Below are 20,225 nucleotides of genomic sequence, written 5' to 3'. Positions count from 1 at the left end.
CAAATAAGTACAATATAGTGGAGACCATCAAACCATTATATACAGAAGAGTAGAAGAAGCAAGATAACCTCTTGCCAATCGCGTAACTCATATGTGCCGTGGCAAGGAGGGTGGGGCTTAACGGCTACATACCACACATATATGTGTCCATGGCAGATAAGCTTTCTATGCTGAGAGCTCATTCACTCACTCCCACCACAGTGACCACGCTGCCACAGACAGCTCTGTTTATGAACAGGAGACAGTAGTACAGACCACTGTGATAGCCAATCACAGTGACCACCCTATATTAAAACCCGGATAAATTGCCTCCGGGAGGGGATATGAAATGGTTAAAAATAAGGCGTCATGTAAGAAAAGTAGAGCGGAACCATGGGAAACAAGCCTGGTCTACAGGAACACACTGGAAAATATAATTGCCCATAGGGACTGATGGGGATGACAGTCTTTGTGTGCTTCCTTGCTTTAGTAGACCATGCTGAGATGGAAAACCACTGGGTTCCATCAATGTATTAAAAAAAAAATGATCTGTATCATATAAACCAATTAGAGTTAACCCTAGAATGGACTATAGTTGAGGAATGAAGGGAAGACAGTGGTCATTTTCCAGGCAACGGCAAAGACATTTCCTTTTTTAGGCACGTTGGTAACATTTAAAGAAACCTTCTAGTCCCGGTCTAGCACTGGTAGCCCAGAACAAACACTCCCTCCCTCCTCTAGGTCCTTACATGCAGTTTCTGGCCGCCAGGTCTCTGTGGATGAAGTTCTTGCTGCTCAGGTACTCCATGCCGCTCGCTATATCCGTCATGAACTTCACTAGCGTCTGTGTTGGAAGGAACTGTTGAATGATAATTAAGATGGGGTCAGTATAGATATATAGCTAGATTCAGGTAGGCAGGCTTATCGTTGCGGCGGCGTAGTGTATCGTGTTTACACTACGCCGCCGTAAGTTAGCGAGGCAAGTACATGATTCACAAAGTACTTGCCTGCTAAGTTACGGCGGCGTAGCGTAAATCGGGCGGGCATAATGGCGCCTAATTCAAATTAGGCTGAGGGGGCGTGTTTTATGGTAATGGGGGTGACCTTACGTGATTGACGTATTTTACGAACGGCGCATGCGCCGTCCGCCTACATATCCCAGTGTGCATTGCGGCAAAGTACGCCTCACGGTACTATTGGTTTCGATGTGGACGTAAATGAAGTAAATCCCTATTCACGGACGACTTACGCAAACAACGTAAAATTTTCGAATTTCGACGCGGGAACGACGGCCATACTTAACATTACTATTCCAGCTATTTGATGGAATAACTTTAGGCCTGAAAGTGCGTTACGTAAACGGCGTATCTGTACTGCGTCGGGCAAGCGTATGTTTGTGAATCGGCGTAACTACTCATTTACATATTCTAGGCCGACCGCAATGGAAGCGCCACCTAGCGGTCAGCCTAAAAATTACACTTTAGGATACGACGGTGTAAGACACTTACGCCGCTCGTATCTGAGCCTAATTTAAGCGTATCTGGTTTCCAGAATACGCTTACATTTGCGTTGGCGCAGATTCTGACTTAGGCCGGTGTATCTACTGATACGCCGGCCTAAAGCTTTCTGAATCTGCCTAATAGAGTATATACGGGGTCAGTATAGATATAGAGCATACATATATCTCGTAATATGACCATAATGGTATTTAACCACTTCCATACCGCGCCTATTCTGGCACTTCTCTCCAAACATTTTATATATATGTTTATATATATAAAATGTTTATATATATTAGCAGACATCCTAGGGAATAAAGTGGCGGTCATTGCAACTTTTTATCTCGCACGGTATTTGAGCAATAATTTTTTCAAAGGCTTTTTTTTGGAGAAAAAAAAACGGTTTCATATATTAAAAAAATAACAAAACAGTAAAGTTAGCCCAATTTTTTTGTATAATGTGAAAGAAGATGTTACGCCGAGTAAATAGATACCTAACTTGTCACGCTTTAAAATTGCACACACTCATGGAATGGTGGCAAACTTTGGTACTTAAAAATCTCCATAGGCGACGCTTTAAATCTTTTTACAGGTTACCAGTTTAGAGTTACAGAGGAGGTCCAGCGCTAGAATTATTTCTCTCGCTCTAACACACGCGGCGATACCTTACATGTGTGGTTTGAACGGCATTTAAATATGTGGGCGGGACTTACGTGTGTGTTTTCTTCTGAGTGCGAGCTACCGGGGATAGGGGCGTTTTAATTTTTTTTTTTTTTTATCAAGCAGGAAGTTTGGGACTTTAAATGAGGCTTGTAAACATTGTGGAGGTAAAAATAAGAATACATATTTATTAAATCATAAAGAATTGCATAAAACATGTCAATTACAGCGACCACATACAGAGATTTTTTTATTATTATTTTATTTTTTTACTTATTTTTTTTTATTTTTACACTTTAAAAAAAAAAAAATTGGATCACTTTTATTCCTATTACAAGGAATGTAAACATCCCTTGTAATAGGCATATATATATCGTGACAGGTCCTCTTTATGGGAGAGATGCGGAGTCAATAAGACCCCACATCTCTCCTCCAGGCCGGAAAGCATGAGATTGGGAAACACAATTCACAGATCTCATGCCGACAGCCGCGATAGCGGCTTTGTTTACTTCCAGGTACCCGAGCGTGACGAGTAGCTGCAGGCATCATTCAGATATTACCCACTAAAGTCCAGGACGTCATATGATGTCCTACGGTATGGAAGTGGTTAAGAGGTCATCCAAAATACAACTGCACTCATTAAAGTGGTTCTAAAGCCTAACGTTTTTTTTTTTACCTTAATGTATTATCAGGGCAGCGGCTCCTGTGTCTTCTCCTCACTTCTGTTGTCTGTCTCCTCCTCCTAGGCAACCAATAGGATTGCCTGTCCTTTTAGCCAATCGGTGGCGGGTATCAGACCCGCTTACCGATTGGCCAGGAGGAGGATCAGTGTTACAATAGCAAATATTCATTCGCAACACACCTGGGTGGGCTCCAGACGCAATTCTCTGCCCCCCCCTTCCGAGCCCACCCTATTTTGAAGCCTATTAGAGCCTCTGGCTCTATTCAGGTGATTAAAAAATAAATAAAAAAAAACCGCCATAGAATGCGCCCTGCATCCTGAAAGGCCCTTGTATACTAGCCCCAGGCTATACACAGTTAGCCAGATTCAGTAAGACTTACGACGGCATATCAGTAGATACGCCGTCGTAAGTCAGAATCTGCACCGTCGTATCTTTAAGCGTATTCTCAAACTGAGATACGCTTAAATGTTGCTAAGATACGACCGGCGTAAGTCTCCTACGCCGCCGTATGTTAGCTGCATATTTACGCTGGCCGCTAGGGGCGTGTACGTGGATTTACGCCTAGAATATGCAAATGAGCAAGATACGCCTATTCACAAACGTACTTGCGCCCGATACGCTGTTTACGTAAGGTGTTTTTCCGGCGTAAAGATAAACCACCAAAAAGATGGCGCAGCCCATGCAAGGTATAGACAACGGAACAGCCGTCGTATTTTACGTTGTTTGCGTAAGCGTACGTGAATGGGACTGGGTGTAGGTTACGTTCACGTCAAAAGCAAGGAGTATTTGCGACGTGATTCTGAGCATGCGCCGTACCAACGGCCCTCATTTACATGGGGTCACGGGTAATTTACATGGAGCACACCCCCTACCTGCCTAATTTGAATTAGGCGGGGTTACGCCGGGCCATTTGCGCTACACCGACGTAACTTAGGAGGCAAGTGCTTTGTGAATACAGTACTTGCCTCACAATGTTACGTCGCCGTAGTGCAAATGGGATGCGCTACACTGAACTAAAGATGCGCCGGTCTTACTGAATCTGGCTAAATGTTTTTAAAGTCTGAAGGAAGGTGTCAGGCCATATACCTACCAGTGGGGCATCACCCAGCCGTGAGTACAGCAGAAAGCTGTGCAGATCTCCATGCTTCATGAATGGCAGAATGACCACCGGAGACGGGTAACCCTCATTCTCTGTATTCTGCAGACACACACCTATGACAACGAGACAGACAGGAGCACAGATCAACAAACAGTGTTTTTAACTAGGGTTGTCCCGATACCACTTTTTTAGGACCGAGTACAAGTACCGATACTTTTTTTCATGTACTCGCCGATACCGAATACCGATACTTTTTTTAAATGTCATGTGACAGTTTTCAAACCACAATACAGACTAAGGATATTTTCTTTAGAATTATGAAGAACTCTAACTCAAGACATTATAAAAGAATAAAAATGAGTAAAAATGAATAAAAATGTTTTGTTTTCTTGTCACGCAGTAGTAAAAAACTCAAAGAATTTTCATAGAACATGTTGATAAATACAAAAAAAGTATTCTATTCAGGCATCGGGAGCATTTGCGCGAGTACAAGTACTCCCGCAAATACTCGGTATCGGTCCCGATACTAGTATCGGTATCTGGACAACCCTATTTTTAACACTTTTATACTTTAAAGCTCCTAAAGGGCTTGTTCTACCAAGTGAGATACGTCTACGTGTCTTGTTGGTACTTGTGATTGATAAATGATTGCATTTACTTATAGTACGTGTAGACAGCTCCAAAGCCGGGTACACACTACAGTTTATTTTTCACGCAACCCCGCGGATTGCATGAAAAAAATAACTGTCAGCTCCGGTCGGAGAGACTCTACTAACCAGGCAAGTTTAGTTCAGTGATCTCCCACACTGAGCTTGTTGTGTTCTGACAGGGGGACGCCCCACCCTGATAGGACACTCCGATCAGCGCTCTCTGTCATTGGCTGAAATCGCTGATCCTGGGTCGGTCAGTTGCTGGTTTTCCAGCACGTCCGTCAGACAGATAGACATACACACGGGCAGAATGTCGGCCGTTATTTTTTATACCGGCAAATGTCTCCCGACATTCTGCCCGTGTGTTACGGGGCTTAACTTGCTGTGCCAATATCAACAAGCAAATGGATACTCATAAAGCCTGTGCAATCATAAGGAAAACGTGAAAATCATTTCATTTATAGACTTACTGACCTGCACTGAAGTGTATCTAAACACAAAAATTAAATCAACTATATTGAAGCTTACCAGTTCTTAGATGTGGTTTCTGCATTAGTTTTTCTCTTTATTTTCACCTGATGATCCTGCCAGTAACACATATACTGTCCTAAGGTGACAACTCTCATTGTACTGCATGGGTATGCATAGCCTATTGCATTAGGGTGTGCACCCCAAAGCTTTTAAGTTAACTGTTTTTATTTAGAAAAGGAAGGGGCTGGTGAATGACATATTGATTAGTGCATTGGCACTGCACAGAGTGATCAGGGTGTGCCCAGGCACACCTGGCACACCCCCTGCACACGCCTATGCTGTACTGTAACTATAGGGGATTGCCGTTGTCACCCTAGGACAGGGGTGTCAAACTCAATTTCATTGTGGGCCACATCAGCATTATGATTGCCCTCAAAAGGGTTGGTTGTATCTGTAATATTAGATGTCCAGCGCATCCCCTCCCCTTACATTAGATGTCAACCCCCCCCCCACCACCATCAGAAGTTGAGTCTCCCACTCTCCCTTACATCACAGTGCACCCCCTTTCCTTATGCTGCTGCTGGGAAGAAGCTGGATGCATTGCTTGAAAGCAGAAAGTAAGGCAGTGTGAGAGGGGTCTTAGGCCTCGTACACACGGCCGAGGAACTCGACGTGCCAAACACATCGAGTTCCTCGGCCAGTTCAGCCCTGAAGCCGCCGAGGAGCTCGGCGGGACGAGAGCTCCCATAGAACAACGAGGAAATAGAGAACATGTTCTCTATTTCCTCGTCGAGCTCCTCGTCGGCTTCCTCGGCCGAAAGTGTACACACGACCAGTTTCCTCGGCAGAATTCAGCCAGAAACTCGGTCGGAAGCTGAATTCTGCCGAGGAAACTGGTCGTGTGTACGGGGCCTTAGGTTACTTTCTCACTGGAATGCCCATCTGTTAGCACAAAAACGCTCCTCGTTTATGCGGCACTTTAGCGCTATTTTAGCGTCGCTTTTCGGCTGCTAGTGGGCCGGTTTTTACCCAAAAGAAAAGGGTAAAAACTCTCGTTTTGTGGAGCTTTCAAATCTCTTTTAAGTCACTTTGGAAGCGCTGCCCATTCATTGCAATGGAAAGGGTGTTTTGGGAACTTTTCATAACGCCCCACAAGTGAAAAGTCACACTGAAATGAATGGGAGGCACTTTTCAGAGGCTATTTCTAGCTTTAAAACGCCTGAAAACCGCCTCAGTGTGAAAATAGCCTTAAAGGGGTCGCTGGTTGGTTTTTATCACTGCTATTCATAATTGTTTGAGTTGTCAAGGAGCGCCCTTTTTCATTGTTTGTTAAAAAAGAGTGCTTATTTGTATAGGAAACACTTGAGAGCCGGTTCACACAGGGGTGGCACGACTTTGGGGGCGACCCTGCAAGGCGATCTCAAGACGACATCATGAAGTCAATGCAAGTCGCCCCCAAAGTCGTACAGGAACCTTTTTCTAAGTCGGAGCGACTTGCGTCGCTCTTATTAGAACGGTTCGATTGAATAGAGCGGAACGCGACTTGTCAGGCGGCTGAGTCGCATGACGAGTTGCCCCAGTGTGAACCGGCTCTTACTGTTTTGCAACCTTTTAAAAAATATTGTGGCCATTTATCTTTTTTTTTTACATGATATAGCACAGCTGTTTTACAACCTATTCATCACTTTATTACTAATCATTTTGTACTGGGACGGGTACAGTTTCTGCGTAAAACGATGTTGTAATAAAAACACATCCTGGCTCAGACTGAAAAACACTTTGGTAATGCAGACCCACCCAAAATCAGATGGCTTTAACCAGAGAAAAATATTTCAGTAGAATCTGGGGATCTGCTGTAGTAAATGATAGATTGCTTTGAGAAGGAGGGTGGACTGGGCTAAATCCTCCGATAGATGATGAAGTATAGCGTAGTACACAACTTCTGTCACTAGATGGCAACAAAGGACACAGTTTTCTAGGCTCTTGCCTCCCCTAACCGAGTGTCCCAAAATGAATCATACATCAGTGGCTTCGCATTTTGTAGGGCTTTACCGCTAATCTAACCACTCATTCCTATGCATAATCATTTACCATAAGTTTTAGTCATGTTAACAGATAACAAGATAAAAAAAAGTAGCTTTATTATCTGAACATGTTGGATTTAAATCGGATTGATACCTAACATGCAGTGTGGGCAATGGCGTGCGCAGGGGGTGTGCCTGGGCACACCCTAATCACCCTGTGCGGCGCAGATTCCCCAATGAGGCTCCATTTAGATGGAAGTAAGGTATCTAAAATTAAATCAGCTATATCAACCTTTGATTTTATTGTTTTCAATGGGTTAAGCTAAAAATCGCTGAGGGGTTTACTACTGTACTACTTTAAAACCACTTAAAACAATGCATTCATTTTACACAAGGTTTACATGTAATAAGACATCCTGTAAGTGATAATCAAAGTGACGCCACTATATCATTAGGGTGACCACGTGTCCTGGATTGCCCGGGACAGTCCCGCATTTTGCAGGTCTGTCCCGGGCACATTCATTCCAGGACAATACAATGTCCCAGAATGAAACTGGCACAGCCACCCCCCAAGCCAAATTAATGCCCCCAAAAAAGGCCGCCACATCACCTCTTTACTCACTGACAGTACTTGCCCTGGCCAGGAATGCCTGGAAGAGCACAATCCTGCCCCCTGCTTGTGATTGGAGAAATCATAAATCCCGCCTCTTGCGTCCAATCACTGTGCTGTGATTCGTTACAGCACAAGCTGATTTTTGGGAAGGGAGGGTGTCCCTGATTGGTAGTTTGGAAATGTGGTCACCCTATATATCATCGAGTTCCCTTGTGACGCTGCAAGGCAAAAATCCTACCAGATTGGGATCCTGGCAATAAATATGAAACTTTCTGTGTTTATCACTTTCCACTGACATAAGAGCAATAAAAATAGATTTTTGTTGTTTTTGTACAATCACAGTACACAGCGTTCCTGGAAATGTATCTCAGGAACACACAGATCAGTGAAGTCATCTGTGAAATTTAGTCTTTCAGAAATGAGAAGACTCCGCAATATGTGTTCATGTGATTCATTTTCTCTACTAGAAGTCAGTGGGATTTGCTGTCTTTTTTTGGCATCCAATAAAGATTTCTGTCTGACTTATAGATATTTGATATTTTACATTTTTGTTATGTCAGATTCTGCATAACATTATTTCTGATGCTTATTAGTAATGTATGCTCTATTATAACTTTTTGCTATTTTTTTTCCCCCACAAAAGTGGAGTTACCCTTTAATGCAATGAGCCTTGTTTAAACTAAACCTGTCACAAATCTGGGCAATTCAAATTGAGAAGATAATAAAAAAAAAATCAGAAGTTATCGTTAGTAAATAAATAGACCTAGAAATCTAGAGATATTGGAAGCTGAAATTATGGAGTGTGTTTATGAAAAAAATTTGCATAGCTTTTTCTGTACAAATGGTGAAAAAATAAATGTTCTTAGGCTACATTCTCTGCAGATCGAATGCGTGAATGAGGGAAATGCTTTTCTGCTCCATCTAGTGGTCATAATAAAGTATTTTCAAGGTTTGTTGGGCAAGGTATGACTTTTAGGTGATGATGACACAAAGATTGGCAATAGCCAGGGGCGGACTGACAACTCATGGGGCCCCCCGGGCAATAGGAGATTATGGGGCCCCCCAGACAATAGATTATGGGGCCACACAGTACACACACACACATACAGTACACACACACACAGTATACATACACAGTATACACAGACACACAATATACACACACAGAATACACATACACACACTGAAAAGGTACTGTTGAGGCAGGGCAACTATAATATTGGGATTTTTTTTTTAAAACACAGATTTTTACATACTGTCCCTGCATTTACTGAGGCTGGCAACCCTAATGGGGCCCCCTAGTGGCATGGGGCCCTCTGGCAGTGCCCGAGTGTCTGAATGGTCAGTCTGCCCCTGGTAATAGCGTTTATATTCCTGGAGGTGTCTGTAACATTGAACATGATTTGGCGTGGCCAAAAGATTGGTGACAGCAGTGGAAACTGGAGGAAGGAGGTCCTGATTCCACTATATAGATCTTTAGAGGGATCACTAGAGGGAACAGTAACAGAATGAAGGTGGTCCTGATTCCCCTCAGTAAACCGCTTGGTCATTTTCTGCTTCCACCTATCTATGATTTAATACATGTTTAATACATGTGCCTTATAGATGTCAAAATAAGTTATGGATCGAAACCACACCACTCACCAAGGAGACGCATGACGTTGGGGTGATCAAATTCTTTCATACAGACAGCTTCACTTAAAAAGTCTTCCATCTCAGTGCGGGTGCAGATGGCAACTGTAAGACAAGATCAAAAAGCCCATTGTGGCATTGTTGCAACCATTACTTTACAGTATAGCGATGTACAGAAAGAGGGAACAATGAGACCTAAACCTGCATTAAGTGAAATCATGAAATGCTAAATATATCTTAATAGACTGTCAATCTTTTTGCCAACTGACTGTATGCCACTCAGTAAGTTCTACCTAAAGCTGGCCATACGCTAGTAGGTTTTTGAAGAAAGAATACCACAAGGGACATTTCAGCCACAGGAGCTGTCAGCCTCTCAGTTTGACAGGCTGCCGGCAGCGGAACTGGATGGTGCACCTGTACGCCCAGTGCGCATGAGGCCAAAGACAGAAGGAAGCTATGAGAGATGGCGCCTGACTCTACCAATGATGGGTGACACACAGCCACTACTACAGTACTTACTCTTCATGGTCTTCACAGCCACCTTGAGGATGTAGTCATCTTGGTTTAGTTGACCCTCCATGACCGAACCAAACTCTCCTGAGGAATAAAATACATTTTCTTTATGTATTTGGGCCACAAAGTATCTCTGAAATAATCAAGAGTCTTGTGAACCTACCAAACTGCCTTTTCAATCTTAATTGCTCCCCTAAAAAGCAACTCACATTTTAGCACAAGTGATCAGAATAAGTACAAAAATTCTCGGATAGCAAGCAGAGTGAAAACACATTTCCTGACCTTCGCAGAATATACTAAACCATTCTTATCAGTGGAGCACCCTGGTGTTTAGGTATCCAATAAACAGTGCAGCGCTAAATGAATAAATGTCCATATGCGGGAACATTAGCACCAATATTATGTGTCTATAGTTGTGCTGATAGCATCCATACAAACACACGCTTGAACACCAGGCACTGGGATTCAGTGCCCTGTTTGTAAGTGCTACTCTCTCTTGTATTCAGTAAATCTATATATGGCAGAGAGCACTATGTACATTTTTTTTTCCATGTTATATTTATGAAATCGGACATCTTTTGCCATTTTGCCTGGAGTCCATTGGAGCACAGTGAGAGGGATCTGTTTATGTCAGCACTGCCCCGTGTTATCTTCAGCCATTAATACCCCGTTGGGGAATACGCCTGTGACCCTGGTCTCAGGGGTCCACGCTGGGAGGTGAGCTGCTAGCACTATTAGTGGTGAAGGTCTCTCACGGAATCACTTGCAAGAGAAGCTCGTAGCAAAAAAGAATCAGAAATAGGCGTAGGTGTGGCATGACAGGGAAGCAGGGCAATTAGGACACAAGGGGTTAACCCAGTGTTTTGAGTTGGTCAGTTTGGTGGGGGTGGCCAGGAGGGGTTTTGCAGGTTAGATAGGGAGGTGCCAAGTGTCCGGTGGTCAGTTGGAGGTCATCGGACGAGGAATCAGCTTCCCGGACCTTTTTTGTGGAATGGACGATTGGCAGTGAATATTTTAGTGGTGTGGTGGTTGGGACTATGGGGTCCTTAGTAAAATGCCAGTTAACCAAGGTTTAAGTGGGCATTTGGATATGGGTATCAGTGTTGGAAGGCGGAGTGTTGGTATCATCCTCGAGTTGGTGTGTTGCGACTTGGGACCTTGTGTGGTCACGTGCCTTAAAAGATCAAGAACATGGTTAACCACTTAAGGACTGCCGCATGACTATATACATCCTCCACAGCTGCTGCCACAATCCAGTATCCATCTCTCCAGGCGGCGGTCCTGTAAACAATAATGGTGGTCTCTGTGGCGGATTCGCCGCAAGATCACCGTTATCGGTGGCGGGAGAGGGGCCCCCCGCCCGTTGCTCTCCCGTGCCCTCCGCCGTCGGCGGAGGCGATCGGGTCCTTTCTTGTGCTGGGCATGCATACGAGTGAGGCAAGATGGCAATAATTCTAGCCCTAGACCTCCTCTGTAATTTAAAACATGGAGAGTTTTAAGGGTAAAAGTTTGATGCCATTCCATGACCGCTGCGCAAATACAGTGTGACAAAAAGTATTGCAATGACCACCATTTTAGGGTGTTAGAAAAAAAAATGGATAATGTTTGTGGGTTCTAAGTAATTTTTTAGCAAAAAAAAATAGTTTTTTAACGTGTAAACACTGAGTCTGAAAAACAGGCCTGATCCTTAAGTGGTTAAGATCTATATGGGAGATTATTGTTTGTAAATAAAATGTTTATGGTTATTTGCTAATAATTTTATTATGGCCAATTTTGAGTGAGTGAGTGAGTAATTTGTATAGCGCAACAAATGCGAACTTAATCGCCTCAATTTTACTCCAAAAAAGGGCGTTGTCTGGTTATTTAATATGGCATACAATATTATGGTAGGTGTAGGGGGTCAATGGTCAGTTTGCATCTGTCTTAGTCATGGATTTTATTAGCATAATTCTGAACACTAGGGATGAGCCAAACACCCCTCAATTCGGTTCGCACCAGAACCTGCAAACGGACCAAAAGTTTGCGTGATCTTTACAACCCCAGGCGATGTTCGAAATCAAAAGTGATAATTTTAAAGGCTAATATGCAAGTTATTGTCTTAAAAAGGGTCAGGGGACTGGGTCCTGCCCCAGGGGACATCTATCAATGCAAGTGATTTTAATGATGCTTAAAGTGAACAGAAAAGTGAAATATTTTTTAAATATCGTACCTGCTGGGTGTCTATATTATGCCTGTGAAGTGGCACATGTTTCCCGTGTTTAGAACTGTTCCTGCACAAAATGACATTTCTATAGGAAAAAGGGTAGTTTAAAACTGCTTGCGGCTTTAATGTAATGTCTGGTCCTGTGCAAAGGACAATAAATCAAAATACTGAAGGTCCCTGCCTGTATTAGTATGAGAACACCAGCAATTGTATTCAGGTAGCTTTAGGTGCAAAGGACACAGTACACTAAGTGAAAATACTGCAGCTAGCACAATCACCTGCCTGCCTGTCAGTATATTAGGAAAAGCATACAGGAACGGATCTAGCTAAACTGAATACAGTGTATAAATATTTATACAACACCTGGGATGCATATATATCCTCTACACACTGTAACTGAAGCTAACTGACTCGCCTGCCTGCTCTATCTAACTCAAATTAAATGACACTCTCTCTCTCTCTCTGTCTTTAACCACCGCCGCAACACACTACACAAGGCCGCGACACAGGCAGCATTTTATAATGTGGGGTGTGTACTAAACCCCCTAAGACATAATTGGCCAAAACCACCCTGGCTTTGGCCAATTATGGCTCTCTGTTTTTTCTGCGCTGTGATTGGCCAAAGCATGCAGGTCATAGTGCATGCTTGGCCAATCATCAGGGAATTATGGGCCGTGACACGCCACTCGAATTTGGCACGAACGGCCCATAATGTTCGAAATTTGGCGAAAGGCCGAACAGCCGATGTTCGAGTCGAACATGGGTTCAACTCAAAGCTCATCCCTAATGAACACATAATATTGGGGCTAATGTTCCCGCATATGGACATTTATTCATTTAGCGCTGCACTGTTTTATTTATTTGAACTAAACAAGACAAAGAGAGCAGTGCTACCTAAAAATAAGTAAATAAAGTGCAGAGTAATAGTGAATAAACTTTGCATATATGGGGCTTATCTATGAGGCTTAAAGGGGTTGTAAAGGTTTGTTTTTTATTTTCTAAATAGGTTCCTTTAAGCTAGTGCATTGTTGGTTCATTTACCTTTTCCTTTGATTTCCCTTCTAAGGGCTAGATTCACAAAGAGTTACGCCGGCGTATCAGTAAATACGCCGACGTAACTCGGAATCTAAGCCCGTCGTAAGTTTAAGTGTATGCTCAAACTGAGATACACTTAAACCTAGCTAAGATACGACGGCCTGCGCCGTCGTATCTTAGGGTGCAATTTTTCCGCTGGCCGCTAGGTGGCGCTTCCGTTGATTTCGGCGTAGAATATGTAAATGACTGGATACGCCGATTCACGAACGTACGCTTGCTCGTCGCAGTAAAGATACGCTGTTTCCGTAAGAGATACGCCACGTAAAGATAAAGCTGCCCCCTAGGTGGAGTAGCCAATGTTATGTATGGCCGTTGTTCCCGCGTCGAAATTTGAAAGTTTTACGTTGTTTGCGTAAGTTGTCCGTGAATGGGGCTGGACGTAATTTACGTTCACGTCTAAACCAATACGTCCTTGCGGCGTACTTTGGAGCAATGCACACTGGGATATGTACACGGACGGCGCATGCGCCGTTCATAAAAAACGTCAATCACGTCGGGTCACCAATCATTTACATAAAACACGCCCCCCTCATCCTCATTTGAATTAGGCGCGCTTACGCAGGCCCCATTTACGCTACGCCGCCGTAAGTTAGGAGGCAAGTGCTTTGTGAATACAGCACTTGCCTCTCTGACTTAAGGCGGCGTAGCGTAAATATGATATGCTACGCCGCCGTAACAATGCGTGCCCCTACTTGAATCTAGCCCTACATGTTTTTTTTTTTCCTTGTTTTCTTTGTCTGAATTTCTCAATTCCTGCTCCTCCTCAGTAAGCTGTTCTGGCTGACTAACCCCCAGCCAGAACAGCTCGGATGATGGGGGCAAGCTTACTGAGGAGGAACAGGAAGTGAGAAATTCAGACAAAGAAAAAAAAAATTTAGAAGGGAATTTCGAAGGAAAAGGTAAGTGAACCAACAATGCACTAGCGTAAAGGAACCTATTTAGAAAATAAAAAACTAACCTTTGCATCCCCTTTAATAAAGTACAATGAATGTAATAATTCTCCCAACGTGCTCTGTGCATAAATAATAATCATCATATGTGTGTCACAATAAATTGTATCAACTTCTGGTTGATGACCTCATTTCCACCGCTTGAAACGCACACTTGGCTACAGAACGTAGAGGAGCAGCTGCGTTTTGCCACACACACAAATGCGATAGATGATCGACAATAAAGTAAGCCAATCACATATCCATACATACAGTACATACTTATACAGTAAGTAATAAAAAAGACACAATTTCCTTTAAAACACATTTTTATTCTACTCTCAGTCTCAGATTATATTGCCATAAATTGACCCCGAGGGACCTATACTCTTCACAGGCACTAAACATACCTGATGTCTAATACATATGGTGCAGACTTATGTTAGCTGGGACTGATACACATAACAGAAGTTGTTCCTTCCTTGGGATACATAAAAAGTCAGCAGCCCTTGGGTTAACAAGCTGCCCTGCAGGAATAAGAGGGCCAGGCCTGCCTGGAGTCCATGATCCCAGGAGGGAGACAGAGGAAGCCATTAGAACAAGGACTGTTTTCTGATTGCTTTTCCAGACTGTGTAGGATAAGACAGAGAACGGAAATGGAGCTTGCGAGGCTCGTGTTACTGTGCGACTGTTCCCACACATAGGAAAACATGCAACAGACAGGAGGGACTCATCTCATTAAATACAAAGTCAATGTCAATTCCTAGAGGAAGTCTGAAATGCTGGAGGCCAGTCTCTGTAGAGATTACTCCAAGCGGCTCTAACGCTTTAATCAGACAGGTTGCACAGGGGATTATGAAGAATGTAATGTTCTGTATATATTTTCTTTGTTCATTATGCAAAAAATAAAAAAAAGTTTGCTTTTCTTTGTAAGGCAATTATGAAAATTGAAAGCCAAACTCCAGGCAAAGCTGCCCCTGCACTACAAGAGTTAAAGTGGAGGTTCACCCGAAAACTTAATTTTTAACATTAGATTGAGGCTCATTTTGTGAAGGGGAATCGGGTAATTTTTTTTTAAATCGAAGCAGTACTTACCATTTTAGAGAGCGACCTTCTCCGCCACTTCCGGGTATGGGCTGCGGGACTGGGCGTTCCTATTTGATTGACAGGCTTTCGACGGTCGCATACATCGCGTCACGATTTTCCGAAAGTAGCCGAACGTCGGTGCGCAAACGCCGTATAGAGCCGCACCGACGTTCGGCTTCTTTCGGCTACTCGTGACGCGATGTATGCGACCGTCGGAAGCCTGTCGGAAGCCTGTCAATCAAATAGGAACGCCCAGTCCCGAAGACCATACCCGGAAGCGGCGGAGAAGATCTATCTATAAAACGGTAAGTACTGCTTCGATTTAAAAAAAAACACCCGATTCCCCTTGACAAAATGAGCCTCAACCTAATGTTAAAAATAGTTTTTCGGGTGAACCTCCACTTTAAATGTTTGTTTGAGTCCAGGAGATGTGAAAAGCAGTTTTACTGAAAAACTGAAAAAGGGGGGTCCCCCAAAGAGGGTCAGGACTTTTAGAGGCAACCAAATGTAGGTACAAACAAATAATTAGGAAAATAGTTTATTAAACACTTGGCGCCCGCGCTATAACCGAATGACGGCTACAGCGCGGAGCCCAAATGCCGGGAGGACGTCAATAGACGTCCTCCCCGTGCACACCTGCAGGGCGTGCACGGCGCGCACTGTGATCACCCAAGTCACTGAGACTCAGGTGATCACAGATCCGAGTAAGGGGCCGATCCCGGCCCTTTTCCACGTGATCAGCTGTCAACCAAAGGCAGCTGATCATGTGATGAAAACAAAAGCTTATAGATATATCAGTATTCAGGCTTGACCTCTCACAAAGTCCCTACAGGCAGGGGCTAATATTGAATTGCTCTAGTTACCATACGAATCAGATAAGTAAGCTCCAACTTTTGCCCCATTTTACACATGTATAAATCAAGTATAAGAATGATTTTTTAAATGTTACTCATCTACGTATATCATACTTTAAGGCCTCGTACACACGACCGGTTTCCTCGGCAGAATCCATCAAGAAACTTGGTGGGAGATTTTTTTTGCCGAGGAAACCGGTCGTGTGTACATTTTTCAGCGAGGAAACTGTCGAGGAACTCGTCGAGCCAAAAAGAGAGCATGTTCTCTTTTTCCTCGACGGGAATAGAGAAAATTGGCTCGTCGAGTTCCTCGACAAGCCTAACAAGAACTCGACGAGGAAAACGTCGTGTGTACGAGGCCTCAGAGTATAGTTAGACCCAAACCTATAAGTGGTTACTTTAAAGTTATGTTTACCAGTTTTCCTGGAATGCCCAATGTTGTCTACAGTGGCTGGTCACACGACCAATGCCAAAGCACTGTCCACATGGTCTCTACCGAAGGGGCTTAGGGGACACTAAGCTCAAAATCTGAATGCACGTGCTTTTGAAGAACTCAAGACATTCCTTATAGCTTTATGGATATTTCCGGTAATGAGGAGAACATTTACTATTAGTGGCTTTACCAACCTTCTCCCAGGGTCTTTCCAAGGGTGAGTTTGTGCCGGTCCACCATAACATCCCGGAGCTTCTCTTTCAGGTCATCACTGATTCCAAGCCGGTTTACTGAGGGTTAAACAAACAGTTAATGTGTAGATGTTTTAACTTGACAACAGATATTTCAGCAGAGGAACAAAAGACAAGCTTTTTAACCACTTAAGCCCTGGACCATTTGGCTGGCCAAAGACCAAAGCGCTTTTTGCGATTCGGCACTGTGTTGCTTTAACTGACAATTGCGCGACGTGGCTTCCAAACAAAATTGACATCCTTTTTTTCCCCACAAATAGAGCTTTCTTTTGGTGGTATTTGATCACCTCTGCAGTTTTTAAAAGCTATATTTTTTTTACTTTTTGCTATCAAAAATATTCCATAAAATTATTTAGGTTTAGGCCGATACGTATTCTACATATTTTTGGTAAAACAAAAATTGCAATAAGCGTTTATTGATTGGTTTGCACAAAGGTTATAGCGTCTACAAAATAGGGCATAGTTTTATGGCATTTCTATTATTATTATTTTTTTTAATGGTAATGGCGGCGATCAGCGATATTTTATCGTGACTGCGACATTATGGCGAACACATCGGACACTTTTGACGTCATTTTGGGACCATTGTCATTGATACAGCGATCAGTGCTATAAAAATGCACTGATTACTGTAAAAATTATACTGGCAGTGGAGGGGTTAACCAGTAGGGGGTGCTGAAGGGGTTAAGTGTGTCCTAGGGAGTGCTTCTAAGAGTAGGGGGAATGGGCTATGTGTGACATGACACTGATCACCACTCCCGATTACAAGGAGCTGTAATCAGTGTCCTGTCACTAGGAATAATGGGGAAATGCTTGTTTACATCAGCATTTCCCCATCTTTTCTCTCCGTGAGACGATCGTGGGTATCCCCGCAGACATCGAGTCCGTGGGACCCGTGGTCGGAGTCACAGAGCTTGCGGCGGGCGCAGCTGGCAGCACGCCCACAATGCCACACCTTAAAGGGGACGTATATACACGTTGATCTGCCCACAGGAGGCATTGTGTCGATGTATATATGCGTAAGCCGGTCCTTAAGCAGTTAATAAAGATATTTTTAAAAATAAATATATATTTCAAATGAAATGTTGTATAGAAGTGTAATGATCTAATTTCAAGGTCTGCCCTGGACTATGGCCTTACAGTCGTAATCCAATTCAGAAACTCTTTAACAGACACCAGGCTTTTTTTTTCTCAAATGTATATAAAAAAATGCAAAGAACATTAACAAGTTATTCATCTATATAATTAGTTTTCCAGAAGCCCTTCATATTTCATAGCAGCGTCCAGTAAATGTTTTACAAAAACTCAGGCACATGTTTTGTGCAAGAAAGTTTCTTCTTTTGCAGAATGACCTTACACACGACTGTTTTTCACGACCAATTTAAAAAATTAAAATTTTCTCGTCATGAAAAACGGTCGTGTGTGCGCAGCATTTTACTTGCACATGATTGGATGATGGAAGTCAGCAAAGCTTCACCTCATTCACTAATCTCTTGGGAAAATTCCCTTGCAAAGTGCAACTTCCCTTGCAAAGAGAACAGCCTTTTAGCCTTTGGTAAATCAATTCAATTATGCATCATTTACAATGTATACAGATCCATTTAATTTTGAATGGCATTGCCTTTTAATAAGGTGAATTGGGGGTATCCTGATTGATATTTGACATCAGGATAGGAGGCGAGCTATACTTATGGCTGCACACCTCTGATGTAGATTAACCATACCTTCTTATGCTGCGTACACACGGTCGGAATTTCCGATGGGAGCTTTTCATCGGATATTCCGACTGTGTGTATGCCCCATCTGACTTTTTCCGTCGGAATTTCCGATGGACTAATGCCGCGTACACACGATCGGAATTTCCGATGGAAAAAGTCCGTCTGACTTCGGACATCGGAAAAACACTGTGTGTATGCCCCATCGGAGAAATTCCATCGGAAATTCTGATGAATCCCATTGGAGTTTAAATATAGAACATGTTCTATTTTACTTTATGGAATTTAGTCGGAATTCTGATGTGCTTTTGGTCGTGTGTACAGGTACGATCGTGTGTACGCGGAATTAGATAGAGGGCAGGTTCTCTATTTTTCCGATGGAAAAAAAATCGGAAAATCCGTTCGTCTGTATGGAATTCCGACTCACTAAAAAACACGCATTCTCGGAATGAAGTGTGACCAAACCCCTGTATTTTTGAATATGTTCAGGTGTTTTTAGCTAGCCACTTTGCATGTGTGCGCTATAATCTGTTTTGTACTGTCTCTGGTCTTATAGCAGCACCATCTTATGCCGCGTACACACGATCGGTTAAACCGACGAGAATGGTCTGATGGACCGTTTTCATCGGTCAAAACCGATCGTGTGTGGGCTCCATCGGTTAAAAAAAAAGCCAACTTGTTTTAAGTTTAACCGATGGATTCCTAACCGATGGGAAAAAAACGATCGTTAGTAGGCACAACCATCGGTTAAAAATCCACGTATGCTCAGAATCAAGTCGACGCATGCTTGGAAGCATTGAACTTCGTTTTTTTCAGCACGTCGTTGTGTTTTACGTCACCACGTTCTGACACAATCGTTTTTTTAACTGATGGTGTGTAGGTGCGACAGACCATCAGTCAGCATCATCGGTTAACCGATGAAAACGGTCCATCGGTCCGTTCTCATTGGATGGACTGATCGTGTGTACGCGGCATTAGATGTATAGCATTTTTACGGTGTGCCCCCTAAGTATGTTTTTGTATGTTGTATAGACCCTGACCAGGTCTCTTGGACTGGAGCACCCCTCCCCCTCTTCATTACCTCTTATTAGTGGCCACCAGTACATAGGAGGAATCCCTTCAGTTCTCCCATATAGAGGAGTTTATTTCCTAAAGTTGATACACTAGGTTCTTCCATTCTATTAACAGGTTAGGACCCACTAATTCGGGGTACTTTGTCGCAGTAAGTGGGCTTAGCACTATATGACCATATAGTGTGACCAAACCCCCGTATTTTTGAATATGTTCAGGTGTTTTTAACTAGCCTTGCAGTATAAATGTAATTTTTGCATGTGTGCGCTATAATCTGTTTTGCTCGGAATCAAGTCGACGCATGCTCGGAAGCATTGAACTTCATTTTTCTGAGCTCGTCGTAGTGTTGTACGTCGTTCTTGACAGTCGGAATTTGGTGTAAGCGTGTGTATGCAAGATAGCTTGAGTGGAATTCCGTCGGAATTCGGTCAGAAAAACCACCCGAGTTTATTCCGATGGAAAAACCAGTCGTGTGTACAGGGCATGAAGCCTAGTACACACGACCGAGAAACTCGACGGGCGAAACACATCGTTGTTAGGCTGTCGAGGATCTCGGCAAACCAAATTTCCCCATTCCAGTCGAGGAAAAAGAAGACATGCTCTCTTTTTGGCTCGACGAGATCCTCGACTGTTTCCTTGTCGAAAAGTGTACACACGACCGGTTTCCTCGGCAAAAAAAAAACCCCAGCAAGTTTCTTGCTGGTTTTTGCCGAGAAACTCGGTCGTGTGTACGAGGCTTAAGTCTCTCTTTAACATCTGGAAAAT

At 43.2% G+C, this 20,225-nt stretch overlaps 1 protein-coding gene across 2 annotated transcripts in view; it reads right to left on the bottom strand.

The window, feature by feature from the left end:
* AXL (AXL receptor tyrosine kinase) overlaps nucleotides 1–20,225 on the bottom strand; it is a 130,485-nt gene that overhangs the window by 16,090 nt on the left and 94,170 nt on the right. For both annotated transcript variants that reach the window (XM_040323246.1, XM_040323245.1), the window contains 5 exons: nucleotides 16,618–16,713; nucleotides 9,830–9,907; nucleotides 9,323–9,415; nucleotides 3,912–4,033; nucleotides 729–838 (listed from right to left, as the gene is read on the bottom strand). In XM_040323246.1, coding sequence (XP_040179180.1) covers nucleotides 729–838; nucleotides 3,912–4,033; nucleotides 9,323–9,415; nucleotides 9,830–9,907; nucleotides 16,618–16,713 — 499 coding nt within the window. The remainder of the gene's footprint in view (nucleotides 1–728; nucleotides 839–3,911; nucleotides 4,034–9,322; nucleotides 9,416–9,829; nucleotides 9,908–16,617; nucleotides 16,714–20,225) is intronic.

This window comes from Rana temporaria, chromosome 9, assembly GCF_905171775.1.
Source record: "Rana temporaria chromosome 9, aRanTem1.1, whole genome shotgun sequence".
Taxonomy (NCBI): Eukaryota; Metazoa; Chordata; class Amphibia; order Anura; family Ranidae; genus Rana; species Rana temporaria.
The sequence above is the reverse complement of the archived record's forward strand: the minus strand, read 5'-3'. Positions and strand labels throughout refer to the sequence as shown.